Source organism: Aptenodytes forsteri, unplaced genomic scaffold (genome assembly GCF_000699145.1).
Source record: "Aptenodytes forsteri isolate BGI_AS27 unplaced genomic scaffold, ASM69914v1 Scaffold35, whole genome shotgun sequence".
Lineage (NCBI taxonomy): Eukaryota > Metazoa > Chordata > Aves > Sphenisciformes > Spheniscidae > Aptenodytes > Aptenodytes forsteri.
In genome coordinates this window covers 2,773,075-2,788,505 of record NW_008795334.1, presented here as the reverse complement: position 1 = coordinate 2,788,505, position 15,431 = coordinate 2,773,075, and the positions used below count along the sequence as shown (strand labels likewise).

The 15,431-nt window shown below is 38.0% G+C and overlaps 1 protein-coding gene across 1 annotated transcript in view; it reads left to right on the top strand.

Annotated features, from left to right (window-relative positions):
• Positions 1-15,431, top strand: part of FAM114A1 (family with sequence similarity 114 member A1) — a 38,952-nt gene continuing 23,521 nt past the window's right edge. Inside the window, exons 1-5 of the mRNA XM_009280151.2 lie at positions 1-345; positions 2,478-2,565; positions 12,672-12,785; positions 12,935-13,041; positions 14,785-14,919. Coding sequence (XP_009278426.1) covers positions 4-345; positions 2,478-2,565; positions 12,672-12,785; positions 12,935-13,041; positions 14,785-14,919 — 786 coding nt within the window. The 5' untranslated portion in view covers positions 1-3. The remainder of the gene's footprint in view (positions 346-2,477; positions 2,566-12,671; positions 12,786-12,934; positions 13,042-14,784; positions 14,920-15,431) is intronic.

Genomic DNA, 15,431 nt, shown 5'->3' with positions numbered 1-15,431 from the left:
AAAATGTCTGAAGACTTACGTGATGGCATCCCATCTGAAGAAAAACCTGAAGTAATGGAAATGCCCAGCAATGAGGTATTGCCTCACGAGTCAGTACCACACCTCGTGGAAGCTGAGCTCTTGCATGAGTCTTCACATGATGAACATGGACAGGCCACTCAGAGTGCCAGTAATGGACAGGATGGAGACATATTTTTTAACGACAACCCTGTGACTGAAAAAATAATTGAAAGTCTGCCTTCCAATGGAGGGGCAACTGAAGACATGCCCACTGAGTGCAATGAGACCGTAAGCCTTGATGCAGAACCTGAATCTGAAGAAACACTGCATGAACAAAGCAGTTCAGTAAGTAATACTTTGTTTTCCATAAAAGCCCTCCCCTTCCTGCATTGTAAAGACAGAATTTTGTACAAGGTACATAGTGGTTTTCACAAAAGTCTAGGGAGTTATATCCAGAGAACCTGCATGGGGATAAAATAAGTTAAATTGCAACACCAAGCATTTGGAAACTAGGAACAGTTGAATTTTTCTTTGCCAGTATGATATTAATTTGGTCTTTCTAGCCTGGTTGCAATAAAACTATACCAGAGCCTAAATCTTACTAAGAATCTAGTCCATTTTATATAGATAAAATACTCCAGTGATTTTGTTTTCTGGCTTTCTCTACAAATCTGCTTCATTCAGTTCACAGAATGAACCTAGAAGAGGACAGAATTGAAGCTGCATATGCAGCACTGAATCTTGTACTTGCTAATTTTCAAGTCATTGACTTTACAAAAACAGTGTGTGTTTCACAAGGCTCAGTGAAATGGCCAGTAGTTTTTGATTCTAGGCCAGTAGTGTTTGATTTGCGTTCCACAGACCTTTGGGAATCCTGTGGGTAATTGCAAGAAGTTAATAAAAGAAAACTAAGAAAAACAAGGCTTTTTTAAGGTCTACACGGCATCCAAATCCAATACATGTGGCATAGCTGAAGATGTTCTCATCTCCACTGAAAAATTTTCAGGCATCCACAAATTGGAAAAGGTTAAAACACATTGTTTTTGTCCCTCCACCAGTGAGAGGGACCTACCTAGAAGAGGTGACAGGGGATCTGTACACTGCACAATGCAGAGTTGTCTTGGGATACTTCAGCTTTTGGTTTTGAGTTGATTGTGTAGGGATGATATGTTACTGGAGACTTTCATGAGAGAACAGTTTCTTAATATGATTTAAATATGGAATACTGATAATCGCTTAATACCACACATTAATGTAAAAGGTGGGCAGCACATCCTCTGGCTGCATTTTTACTGAACTCAGTTGTTAGGAGTTCCCTGTGTGCATCTACTGGGTTAGACCTCTGAGGAGACTCAGGCAGAGAGGTCTCTAACTCTGGCTCCTGGTAGAACTCAGGAAGGAGACAGGTTCCTGCCTCTCCCTAATAATAGCCCTAATAAACTTGTATGGCTTTGTAGGATCAGGTGCCTGAAGAAATATTAGGACACCTGTAAAGACATCTCTGGAGTTTTAGGCACTTTCAGGAATAGGTGAGGTGAACTAAGCTTCCCATTCCGCTTTCTTGTGCACATAATACCCAATCTAAGCACTGGCCGTAAGCATTTAGGGTCCCATTAAGAATCTGTTGCACTTTTAGGAATAAAAAGACCTTTAAAAATCTGTCCCTGGTGACCAAACTGTGAACATAAAGACAATATAAATCGGTCATTATAATAAAGCTAGAGAAGGGCATGTCTGCCCAGGGATACTTATGTGAAATAAGCTTTAGTTTAGTATGACACCAAATTCTTAACTAATTCTCCATATGGATGCTCTTGTTTCACATTGAAGTTGTTCATGTGTTCACTGCACAGATGTGTGCACCGGTATTGGCACCTTCCCAACCAGATGTTACAATTCTTCAGCTAGAAGTTATGCTCTGCAGTACAGCCTGCAGAACCCATTATGGGGCCTTTCAGTCAAAGCCTGCAAGATTAGTTTAACCCACTACAGAAGGCTGTTTGAATTAGCCTATCTGATTTGGTATTGAAACAGCCAAATGATCAGTTTCACAGACACAGAGTGAGGTTGATGACTTTGGTTTCCTCCAGGGGGAAGAAAGGGTTAGGTGAGAACAGTAACAACCCTGCAGTGCCGTAAGAATGCTACCTTTCTTTCGAGGACTACTTTGCACAAAAGCTTAAGCATCTGCCAGAGGAGCTGGTGGCAAAGCTTTTGTCAGTCATCATTCTGGGCTATTTTTCTGTATGTTCTGTGTCTTGAAAATCATTCTTCAGAAGGCATCACCGTGATTAGGGAAGCCAAGTATTATATTACAAAGTGCCTATTTTCAGACTGTATACCCTTGTAAGTAGTGGCACAACCATTTTTACTCGTATCATCATTTATTACGTGCTGGACTTTGCCTGACAAGTGTTTCCTCCTGCCTTTGGGTAATGTAAATTTTAGACAGTGGAGTAATTTTTTTGTCCTTATAGGCCACAGCCTCCTCATCTAAAGCAAGTAGATGGGGAGCTTGGGGTACCTGGGGGAAGTCTCTCCTGTCGTCAGCTTCTGCCACAGTGGGTAAGTGTTCAATCAATAAAGTACGTGGAAGTAAATTGTGATTTTAATGTGTCATTAGACACATTAATGTTGTGTCTTAAAGATTCTTAGTTTTGTCCTGATATGCTTGGCAAGCATGATTTTTTTTAATAGGAAAAAGGACCTTCCTAAACTGTCAAAGCACATAAATATTTCTTCAGGTGAGATTATGGACAAGGTACTAGGCTTGTTTGTAAAGTTAGTGAATTACCTCATTGTGGCTTCTTCACAGAAAGGATACATAATCTGATACAATTACTATCATGCATGTTTGTGGTTTATACACCATGACTTCTATCTATACAATATGAATTCACTTCTTGTAAATCATTCCAGCTTTCACTGACACCCAGTGAAACTGTTAAGCTATCACACCAGACTTCAGAGAGTAGAACAACATTCTGAAATATGGACCCTGTACTCCCTCTCCCTATACTCTCATTTCTGATAGTATGTCAGTGCAAAATGTCCTTGTGAAGACTTTAGGTAAAACTTCATCATTACATATCAAAAATTCACAGACAAAAAGCGAAGCATGCAAATACCTAGTTATCAGTGGGAAATAATTTCTCACAGAACAGCTACTAAGCTGTTAACTAATCGGTTCTCATAAAGGATCCACAAAACACCTTCAAAAGATGAAACTAGGAATTAAAATTAATTGCTAGTTACTAAAAATAACGGATTCAACAGAAAGATTGGTTTTATGATCCCATATAAGGCGAAATAATTCTCCTCCTTATCCTCTGTTCCATGGGCAATAAATTATTTCTGTCTGTTTCTCAGAGAAGGAGGGAACTTCCCCTATCCTCTCTTTTTTTCAGTAACACCCACACTCAAAAGTTCATAACTACCTTTTCTTTCAGACAGTCAAACCAATTAACATATCTAATTAAACTCAGAATGGGTTTCTAAAATGTCTTTAAATTGACATAAGTGAAGGTTGCTGCTGAAAGGAGCAGGCCTGCCCTGCCCCAGCAATGTATTTCTTCCTTCTCTTATGCTAACAGTAGCCTTCATGTAGTGATGCAGGGAGCTGGTTTATGGGACTGATTTTGAAAAGTACAGATGAAGTAAGAGCTGGATCTTCAGCTGGATCAGTTTGTAAATTCCCTAATCTGGCTCACCATTTGATCACCCAAATGCTACTCAATGGGAAATGATGGGAACACACAGAATATGCCGATGGGGACAAGGGCAACTTAACTAGCTGTGGAACTGCATAAGTGTTCTCAACTTGCATTTAACCTTTAAGTTTAGCACTTCTCTGTCAGACTTGAAGAAGGGCCTCTGTGCAAAAATTTTGCCCATTTTTTTCCCAACACTATTAGTAGGTCTAATAAAGGGTACTGCTTTCACAGACTTTCACAAGCCTTGCCTCTCACATTCTCAGACCATCATAACAGCAGCATTCTGAAAAGAATTTGGCTTAGCATAAATAACTAAAGAAGAAAATTTATGTGCATAAAAGTAATTTTACTGTTGATCAGTTGGAATTGTAATGCTGATGAATTCTTCAGTTCATTTTAATAGTTGCAGCAGCAGGTTTCTTGGAACAGAGCTCTTTCAGGTCATTTAGTTTTTGCCTGTGAGATAGCCGTATTTATATTCTGTTTAGCTTTTGCAATAAATAGTATTCTATCAAATGGACATTCTAATGTTGTTCGTGAGTAATAAGATTATTTGTTACCAAACAGTGTAATGCTGATGAATTCTTCAGTTCATTTTAATAGTTGCAGCAGCAGGTTTCTTGGAACAGAGCTCTTTCAGGTCATTTAGTTTTTGCCTGTGAGATAGCCGTATTTATATTCTGTTTAGCTTTTGCAATAAATAGTATTCTATCAAATGGACATTCTAATGTTGTTCATGAGTAATAAGATTATTTGTTACCAAACGGTTACAGTTCTTGCAAGTTTGCAGTGGCAATCTCGCTTACAGTCTTCTGTTGCTTAGAGTCTTGGCCTCACTGAGCTATCAGTTTAGTGTCACAAAGTGTATACGTTTTCTGTGGGGCAGTATGGCCATAGATATTTTCTTGCCCAACTGATGTGAGCTTGCCTGAAAATGATGAATGCTATTGGAAAAAGTTTGGGAGACAAACAAGAATGTGTGTTGTATCCCTTCTTGCTGTCTAATAAGTAAACAAGACATATCTTTTTACAGTTGTTGCTTTTGTCTATAAAACCTGCTGCCAGCATTGTATCTCTGTGGATTTCCATGGACTTCTTAATGATGTGATCTCATTTTTATATAGGCCATATAACATCTTGGTTCATATAAATTTTAAAAATTCATGCTTAATTGATGCTGGCTTCTTAACATACCATCTGACTGTATCAGCGTCATAACTATCTTCACAGAGTGTAAATATGTGAACAAGTTTGTTGTCTAGGCAGCCTGACGATAAGGTGGTGTGATGTTGTCTATTTTGAATAGGCATATCATCACCATGTATATATATTTTTAGAATTGTTTAAAAATGAGCACAGTTGGAACAGGTCAAGTTGCCTAGGCAAAGGAGCATCCACATGCAGAAAAGGAAAAAGAAAATTTTAAAATAATTTTAATTGTACATGTGAATGGTTGCACTATGTCACACTGAAGACCCATCTACTATCTAGTTTCTGGCAGTGACCAAGAGCAACCGGGAAAGAGCCTAAAACCAGATGTATGTAAAGCAGCACTTCCCCCTGTTTTCTATTCCCATTTCTGGAATCTACAACTTAGACTTCCTGACCCTGGGGTCAGGGTAGGGTTGAATTCCCATATTACTATCTAATAATTTTGGGTCTAACTTTTCTCTGTGAATGTATTAAATAAAATAGACTTTGAATTAAGCAGAAATCAAATGTACATTCTTCCATGTTCACTGAACCCAAGGTAACTTGGAAGACCACATAGATAATCTTAGATTTGTTCCAGGAAATCAATGCAGCAGGTAATAGTTTATATTCCTGATATAGAGGGATTATTTCTTAGTTGGTTTGGGTCTAACTTTTCTCTGTGAATGTATTAAATAAAATAGACTTTGAATTAAGCAGAAATCAAATGTACATTCTTCCATGTTCACTGAACCCAAGGTAACTTGGAAGACCACATAGATAATCTTAGATTTGTTCCAGGAAATCAATGCAGCAGGTAATAGTTTATATTCCTGATATAGAGGGCTTATTTCTTAGTTGTTTGTTATGGAAATTCATGCTTGATCCTGTGAAGTATTTACTGTCTGTCAGTGTCACAGAGAGGATGTGGGACTGCGTATACCATATATCATGCTTCAGTATGATAATTCCTAGCAAGAGACAGAGAGAGAAAAAAACTAAAGCTATTGGGAATTTCTATAAGCTTTCTTCTTTTTATTAAGTATTTATTATTCCCCTTCAAGTTACTCCATGTAATATCTGAGCAGTTCAACTAACACTTCATCTCCTATTCTACATCAGAAAATAGGTTTGCCATGATCCAGTCCATTTTAATGTTGCTTATTCCTTCAGTGTAGCAAATGGTATAAGTAAAGCTGCTTTCTTGGAATTAGACTTACCAGCAACACCTTTGGTACGTGATTTTTCTGTTGCTCTGTCCTTACCTCTGTATGACACAGCTGCTTGTTTGGTTAAGTATGATAAATATTTACTCTTCCTTGTATTTTTCTTCAAAATTGTACTCTGTAAAAATAGCAGAAACAGTTTGAGGTGGACTAGATAATATCTTAAAGGCCTAACCAAATACATTCAGCTTTTAACAAATAGTATCATAGAACAGCCCAGGTTGGAAGGGACCTCGAAAGATCATCTAGTCCAGGCTTTTGTGGGAAGGGGCGGCTAGATGAGATTATCTAGCACCTTGTCCAGTCACATCTTGAAACCCTCCGGCCATGGGGACTCTACCACATCCCTGGGGAGGTTGTTCCAGTGAATGATCATTCTTACTGTAAAAAATTTCTTTCTCACATTGCTTTCTCTTTAAGACTGAGCTGAAATGGTTGTTCCAAGGATCTCAGTTTCATTATCCTTCAAGCCCTGATTTAGAGCTCCCGAACAGGTTAGCTTTTTTACTGCATGGCTATAATTTGTTTAGCATAGCTGATTTTAGTTTCTAATAATAAGATAGTTCCGTATAATTTGTATCTTATCTCTCTTTAACTAACTATGCACATATAGTCAGTGATTGTTTTGGCAATGGTTTTGTATTCTAAAGATGTCTGTTGTCTTTGAACTGATTTTGACATTATTTGGATCACGGTCCCCGCCACAAGGCAGATGTGATATTCCTCTACACAACAGAATCTGTAATGCATTTGGATTAGTAGCAGTCACTGCCTGAACCATGCTTAGTGTCTGACACTAGATGTCACACTAAGAAAGTTATTGAATCTGCCTCATTAATAAGGTGAAGAGTTTTGTTTTGTTCTTACAAGGTGCAAGAAGTTGGGTTCCCCCCCTTGTGGAACCACAGTGGAGTAGATCCACTGAAATAGTTGCTGGGATGATGAGATGGGAGAAATAGGCTCACTGTGATCTGGAGACACAATTTGTTGTGCTTATTGTCACCATTTTACCCTCTTTTTTTTAAATTGTATTTTTTAGTAAATCAGTAATTACACCATCCAGTGTTTTAGTAACAGTGTTGATAAAACTCTGCTCTAACAGTGGGTTACCATTGCAGCTAAGCCAATCTAATGGCTAGCAGCCACTGAAATGTGCAGTCCTGCACCTCTCTTTTCCTTGCGTGTTTCTTCCTCCTCCCTGTGCCAGCACTCATGCTCCTCTGAGCTCCTGGTAATCCAGTTTAGGAAGCTAAACTGACATAAGAATAACTCTAGAGGAAAGAAAAATCCATTTTCTGCCTCTTTAGTTCCTTGAACCAACTCACTGAGATAAGTGCCAGGGCAAGCAGTAGGGACAAATATGGAACATGGGAGGAGCAGAACTACCCATACCAGCACCAAGAAGCCATTAGGTCAGCTTAGCTGTAACAGCAAACCTTTTCTCCGAAGGGCTTAAGTGAGGCAAAATATATTCTCAGTCTGCACTTGAAGCTTGTGACTTCTGTTTCTAAAAACAGCTTGTATGCTTGAAAGCTTGCATGTTTGGGTTTTTTTCCAACTAAGCTATCTGCTAGCTTAATGAAAGTTACTACCTTCTCCTACAAGCCTTGCCTTTCAAATGCTTTATTGTTTTGTATGGATGAACTATGGCGTTCGTAAGGTGCTTAAGTTACAGTGCTCAACAAGCTGCATTTCCAAGCAAAGTCTGTTCTCTGTCATGCTGTATGCATGTGCCTCCCTCCATGTAAGTTTGGGGTTTTTTTACCTCTAGTGCCATTGGTAAGACTAACATCTGTCATACCTCTTACACAATAAAAGTAATAAAATACAGAACCTGGCTATTTACTTTACATGGTCTCTGAAATTCATACTATAAGGCTGCTTAATGCATCTCTCTCGTGCATTGCTTGTAATTAATATTCTGCTATCTTGATTATTTTGTGCTTGTATATATTCCTCATCTAGTTCTTCATCTAGTAGAATGGCACACGGAAATATCAGACACCCATAGTTCTCCCTGGTATGCTGAAAACCTTTTCTTGTCACTCAGAATGAAACGTCACTTGTGATGTCACTGTGTTCATGAGCTTGGATATTATTACACATAGGTATGTGTAATAATCTGCATTACATAGCTTAAATTGAAGTCTGTGTGGAACGGAAGTGCAAATGCTTCAGATAATGTGAAACTAAAGTATTGAAATGATGTGAATATCTTTTCCATTCTCTACAGGTATTATTCCCCTGTTGTGAAATAATGGCATTTAAAAAAAACAAAGGCTGGATGTTATGCTTATACCTTATGTAGTCATAAAAAGGACAGTTAATCTCTTCAGAAGACTTTTTTTTCACTGCATAAATTCAGCTGATTAAGGGAAAACTGTTTTGTGCCTGAAATCAAATGGTGGTCACTCAACTGTTTTGTAAATAACACATTACAGCTGCTGTAGCAGCAAACTCCTTTTTCACAGTTCCTCCTTTTTAAGAATACTGAATGCAAGTATCAGATGGGAGGAATTGTGGACATGCTTTTGGGGATGGCAGTCCTGTTTTCTTTCTTTATATCTTTTAACATGGACTTACGATCTAGAAGAGGTTGAGAACCAATAATCTGTTGTGTCAGCCTTTATGCCTATTGCTATTAAAACCTTTTACCATTGCAATAAGGAGATCTGAAACTAGTCTCACTTACTAGCTTAATTGGAGTTATTCTTGATTTACAGACTGGATAGCATAGGTATTATCAGAATCTAGCCTGTGTTTTTGTTTTAACTACAAGGAAGAGAATTTTTCTAAAGCCTTGAAGGGAGTGGAGTGCCAGTAGGATAACCTCAAAGTGAGCACAATGGGGTCCCTCTGTTTTAGTGTACAAAACCAGAGCACAGCTGGCTTTTCCACATACCTATACTTCATACAGTGGAGTGATTCCCACCCCTGCCATCTTCAGGTTCCTCAGTTTCTCAGTCAGTGGCTTCATCTTTAGCTTGAACCAGATGAAGCTTCATTCATCTTACTAGACTGAATTTTGATTGGTTGCTCATCAGAAACATCCCCATGCTGCAACACAGGTGACAAAGTCTGTGTGGTAGCCAGGACAAAATCTCAAACTCGTCCTCCCTATCAGTACCACTGAAGCAGGGAGTCCAGTTGCTTGGGAGTACTAGATTGACAAGGGACAGCGATTCCTACAGAGAATGGTTTAGATTTCAGGCATGCTGAACTGCCCTCCGGAGGTGTCTGTCTGCCTCTTTCAGCTCTGCAGGGAATCCAAAGCTGCTAAGCTGGGAGGTGGAAGATAAGAGTGCCTAAAGTGAAGTGGGATGTTTCTGACTAAAGCATTTGTGAGCGCTATGATCTGGCCTTGGGCAGATTAGGCAAACTCAAAGGCAGGCCACATTTTTAGGCACTGCTTGCAAAACCTTCCTTTTCAAATGAAAGATTCCAGCTAGCAAGATGAACAACAATATTCTGCTGAAATAGCCAGACAGTAGAAGGAAAAGAAATCATGTAGGCAAGAAAAACAAAAGCAACAACACAGGGGAAAAAAGCATGCAGTTAACAATACCCATCGCATAGCTCTTCTGTCTCTGCTGTTACAGATGAGTAAATGGAGACGTCAGAGGTGTTCCTGAGTTTAACAGTATCAGCTCAGTTGCATTATCACACCCAGCATAACAAAACCAGTGCACCTTTATCTCTAAAACGTAGGCTCATCTCCCATAACCTCTTTTATTTCTGTGCCTTTTGAAATTACAAATAATCATTTTCATTTCCAAAGCAACATGCGCTTCTGCCGTGTTTGTGCATGTGTGTGTATCTAACAGTGCTGACTTGCTTCAGTTGTGGTCTTCTGATCTCATCTGGTTTTGTTGTTGTAGTCAAACATACATGCCATACAGCTTAGTTCAGCAAAACCACTCCTAGCTGACCTGAAATATTTTCTTATCATTCTAGTGCGTGTAACCACATCCCTGAAAATGCTGCCTTTTATAAGTACAGGAACTGTGTGCCTCCTTTTCTTGGAAGTATAAGCTTGTCTGCAAAACTATGAGAACCAAATTACAGAATATAAAAAAATACTAAAAATGTTTAGATACAGAAAAAAAATGGAAAATTAATCTGAAAATCCATAACTCTTTTGCGCACCGTTAAAGGGAAAATTTTGCTTAATGTTTGTAGTTAATTTTTTATATAATTACAGGACAATAATATTCTGTTAGCAAGTCAAATCCTTAAGAAAAATTAAGTCAATGGAAAGAATAGAACTTTTGCTCATTTAAAAAGTTGTGAGGAGGAGGAATGGAAAGGAATGTGACGTGGACCATCTATTACATTAGTTTAAAAGAACAATTAATAGTTATTTAAGTGAGTCCCAGGAATTTGGAGAGTAAATAAATGACTCCAGAATCTATTCATGCTAATATTTTCATTGAACCAATTAAAATGTGCAGGAGATTAGACAAAGTAGTACGCTGCTCTCCAGTATCTGCATTGGAACAGATTTTGCAAAAGGCAAGAAGTCATCCAGCAATGACTTAAATCACGGTGGTGCGTAACCTAGTATGTGCTGTACAGTTGGATGTACTGCTACATTTTGTAAGACATGAGATAAAATAGACAAAGGTCATATTTTCTTTAGACAGGTAAAAGCATTTACCTGCCTAGTCTCTCTGTTTCAGTGTAAAACATCAGGATACCATGCAGCTTATGCTGTCATGTAGAAAATTACTTGTTTGTGCTCATCTGTTCCTTAGGGGACATCTGTTCTTTGTGTTTACCTCCAGATACTCCCGTTTTCTCGTATGTGATCTTTCAGTAGTGCTGCTTCACATATGTTTTCTAGAGTGTGTTTATTACTGAATTCATAGAGCACCTGATGTGCAACCCATCTGGAAATCATAGAATCATAAATCTAAGCTTTCCTTCTTCCTACTCCATTTCAAATGGTTTTGCTGCATCTTTCTTTAATCAGATGTTCAAAAGCATATTTCTATGACTACACACACACACACATATATGTATATGTATATTCAGAACACTGCAGAGCACTGGCAGATGATAGGCTATTTTGCTGTAGTTAATATAACTCAGAAAAGATGCTTTGAACTTTTCTAATAGAAAGTGCACACAATTGTGAGAAAGTATGGGCAACATTTAATGAATCATTATGCTTGACTTCATGCCTTAGATGTCTAGGTATCTGCCTGAGCATCTGTATTAATGGCTTTTCTGAAATCATTTATCTATTTACAGTTCAGTTTAAGGTAACAAAGCAAAGAAGTATGAAATTGTCATTAATACTTCTCATAAGTAGTTAGGCAGATACTTAAAGCACTCTGTATTGTCCTACTGCTAGAAGTGATCAGCGTTGCGTGAGATGCAGTAACGGTGTATTGTACAAGAAAAAATAAAATAAGGTCACTGAAGCCATTTCATTTTGTGTTGGAAAGAAATATTGCTCGCCTGGTTGGTTGTTTACTTACTGTGTCTCAGCTGATGTGCAGAAACTGCCAGCTAAGGAGATGTGCTAGCTGGATCATTTGTAATGAGAGCAGCATATCATGAACATACTTGTGGATATATCCAGAAGCAGAATAGGCAGACAATTTGAGGGTAGTCTTTTTTAAGGGCAGCATTTTTCAACTACAGCTGGTGGAGATTAGGAAGCTACTGCCTCCTTTTGCTGACTACCGGGCAATCCCACCCTATCCTATAGCGGGATATTGCCAGTCCATGTGATCTGCTAGTGTAAATAACTGTGTAGAAAAGCAGCAAAGCAATCCCATTCTGTCAAATTACTCAGATAAAAACACTAATAACATATTCTTTACATTGAACTCGACCATTTTAATAGAACAGAATTAGGGAGTCACTACGTATGTGTCAGGTGATCTCTGTAGGAGAGAGCTACCACTGGAACAATAATTCTGTGTCATCTGACACCAACAGACTTTACAAAGTATATTTTAACAGCAGCTTTGAGGAGAGACGCTTTAGAATTTGACTTCAAATGAGCACCTGAGGAGCTTAAATCCTGAAATAACTTTGAGGACCTGGGTCAGTATTCCTAAAGTACTTACTTAACATAGCACCTATGCAGCAGACTGAAGAACAGATTCCTTACCTCAGCCCTGCAGTCACCCACAGTCCATTAATTGTGGGTTAATTGTTCTAGACTTCTGAAAAATAGATGAGGCCAAACCCTACAGCATTAGGAGGACCATCAATTTCTGTTTAAACTGATTGTAATAGAATATTTAGCATTTTGAAAAGCAGGGAACTAAACTTACGTGTGCCACTGAAACACGTTTTACATTTCAGATCCAGCGTCATTTGTATTATATTTCAGCTTAATCATTTCTAGTCAGTTAATATACTGGATATAGTAGAACAAGTGAATTATTAACCTAGAAAAAAATTAAGCAATTGAGGTAAGTTTAATAGTTATTCTGATTGTCATCATTCATAGAGTATAAGAATACTATGCACTGTTAGTAATAAGTTTTCAAATCATATGATCTAAAATATGCTTCTACTGCAGGTCATGGGATAACAGCAGTAAAGGAAAAAGCAGGAACTACCCTAGGAATTCATAACGCAAGTTCAGCATCTTCGGAAACAGCAGAGCCTCCTGCAGCTGAAACACCAATTATACGTAAGTTCGAGTTCACTGAAATTGGACAAAACTCTTTGACACTGCCAAATTAGTCCAATTTACAAAATTTTAAGATTTTGATCAGAGTCCAGTTTACTGTAATTTGTGACTTGAAAGTATGCTGTAGCTTGCTTTTTTTCTTTTGTTAGAAGCAGAAGATTCTCTGGACCAAAGCTGTTCTGAGAATATTCCTTCTTCTCCTTCACCTGGATCTCGTGGCATGTTGTCAGCTATCACTAATGCTGTACAGAACACAGTGAGTCATTTTAGCTGGCCTCTCTTCTCTTATTATTCTTCATAATTTTCAGGTGCAACTTCACTACAGGTCACATTTAACAGGAAGAGTTTGTTAAGTTGTAGGACTTTGTAAAAACAGTTCTATTGTAAGTCTGTTTAGAGTCTCTTCCATGGCAAAATAACTGTATCAAATTAAAAAAAAATAAAGCCAAACACAACTAATTCAGTTGCTACTTTGGGACCAGTTTCAGTGAAAAATACGGTCTTCTCCTAAACTACATTGAATTCTGCAAATTCTTGGAAAATCTTTTTTATAGTTGTGGTACCATCATCTAATTTTTTTTTACAGTTAAGTCCTTCCAGAGAAAGTATGATAAGATTTGTTACCATTTTTGAAGGCAGATAAAATAAGAAAATACTCCATTTGCTTATTTTAAGGCTTTTACTAAACTGTATTGTTAGTCCCTGGCCCTTGCCTTCACCTCTCTATCTAGTCTCTCACTTCATATTGGCCTTCCCAGAAGGTGGTCTGATTGCAGACTCAGTGAGGCAAAATCTTTTGTCCACAGTTCTTTCCTATTACACTCTCCATATATTTGTTTTGTGTTGCACTTCATCCTTTTCTGTTTTTCTGTGTTTCAGCTTTTGCAAAATCCTGTTTCCAAATAAATTTTTGTGTCATCTTCTTCCCCAACATTTTTTACAGACTATTACCATAGCAAATGTTTTCCTCTGAGCTTTTCAGTATGGTGTTTCCCATGAAATGATAAGAGACTTTAAGCATCGGCTAAAAAAGCATAGGAGACTAACTCCCCATTGAGCATGTTTTACGAAGTGGCAATTCTTTTTTAGTGCATACCCAGTTCACTCTGAGTGCCTCATCACTCTAGTATCAAAGATTTTGGGAGCAGAGGGAGATTCCTATAGACTATTCCTAAGACTGTTGCTACAGAATCTGGAGCATCGTAGGGCTTGTGAGAGCTGGACACCAGTAAGATTACCTGAGCATTGTATAAGATTTTCAAATAAGAGAAATGTGCTCTTATGCAAACCTAGAGAGGCTGCTATACCACAGTGATGAATGTTACCAAACAAAAAGAATAACTTAAGGTCTCAGTAAGTTGCCTGTAATGCCATTTGAGACTTTGGTAGGGTTTTCCACTATATATCAGGTTACATCAGCATGTGAGTATCTGACAGATGCATAAACCAGATTGAGATGGAAATCTTTAGGCAGTGAAAATTCTTCTTCAGTGTACATGAAAAATTGTGAGTGAGGGCTAATGCGAATACAAATCCACAGGAAAAACAACCGTATTTCGATAGGCAGTTCCAGAGTCATCACAACTGTCAAAATTTTAGAAACCAGTTAGGTAAGGCAGGGTCATCCATTTCATGATGGACTTTGGCTCCATATTATTCATATCTAAAATATCTTCCCATGGACTAGATGCCACTTCGGATGAAATTAAAGTGGTATTATTCATAATTTTTTTATTGGCAACAGGTGTTACATTTTCTCCAGTGTGAGTCTTTTTGATTAACTAGAAATATTTGTATAGTTCATTTTTTTTTTTTTTTGAAAATGTATTCATAACAAAGTAACATAATTTTATAAATGTATCAATCCTATTGTTAGTTCAAGCATAGAAAATCTAGGGACCTGAATATTCAAAGATGGTGCTGGCAAAAGCAATACTCTTTACAGTTCATATTAGCATGAAGTGTAAAGAAAATAACAACATTGCATTACTTTATACAGGGGAAAAGTGTGTTATCTGGAGGCTTAGATGCTTTGGAATTTATTGGGAAGACAACCATGAATGTCCTTGCAGAAAGCGATCCTGGATTTAAGAGAACCAAAACACTGATGGCAAGAACAGTTTCTCTGTCTCAGGTTGGATTTATTTAAACACAGCTCTGTCAATGCGGTTTCAGATTCTTTTTCCAGAATTTCAGATGCCTCAGGGAGAGGCTTTATTTATTGTAGTAGATATTGGCTAGGCTTATGGAAATAAATATTGTGCTTTATATTTGCTCCACCTTCTTTTTCTTCACAGAACCACAACAGATAATGTAAAATCATCTTTCCTGCATAATCACATGTACAATAGCTGATTTTAATAAGATAGTATATGTGGTGATAAATCATTACACTCTGGAGACAGAATCAAATTGTTGGTGTTTTTCTAACAGCTGTAGATAGGTCTCTTCCAGCATAGGTGATAAATCATTACACTCTGGAGACAGAATCAAATTGTTGGTGTTTTTCTAACAGCTGTAGATAGGTCTCTTCCAGCATAGGGGGTTTGAAAGGGCCAGTCGAATCTAGCGAGTCAACAAATGGTTACGGGACTGGTGCCACAGCCAGGGGTTTGGCTACTTAGACCATGGGACTCGCTTTGAGAA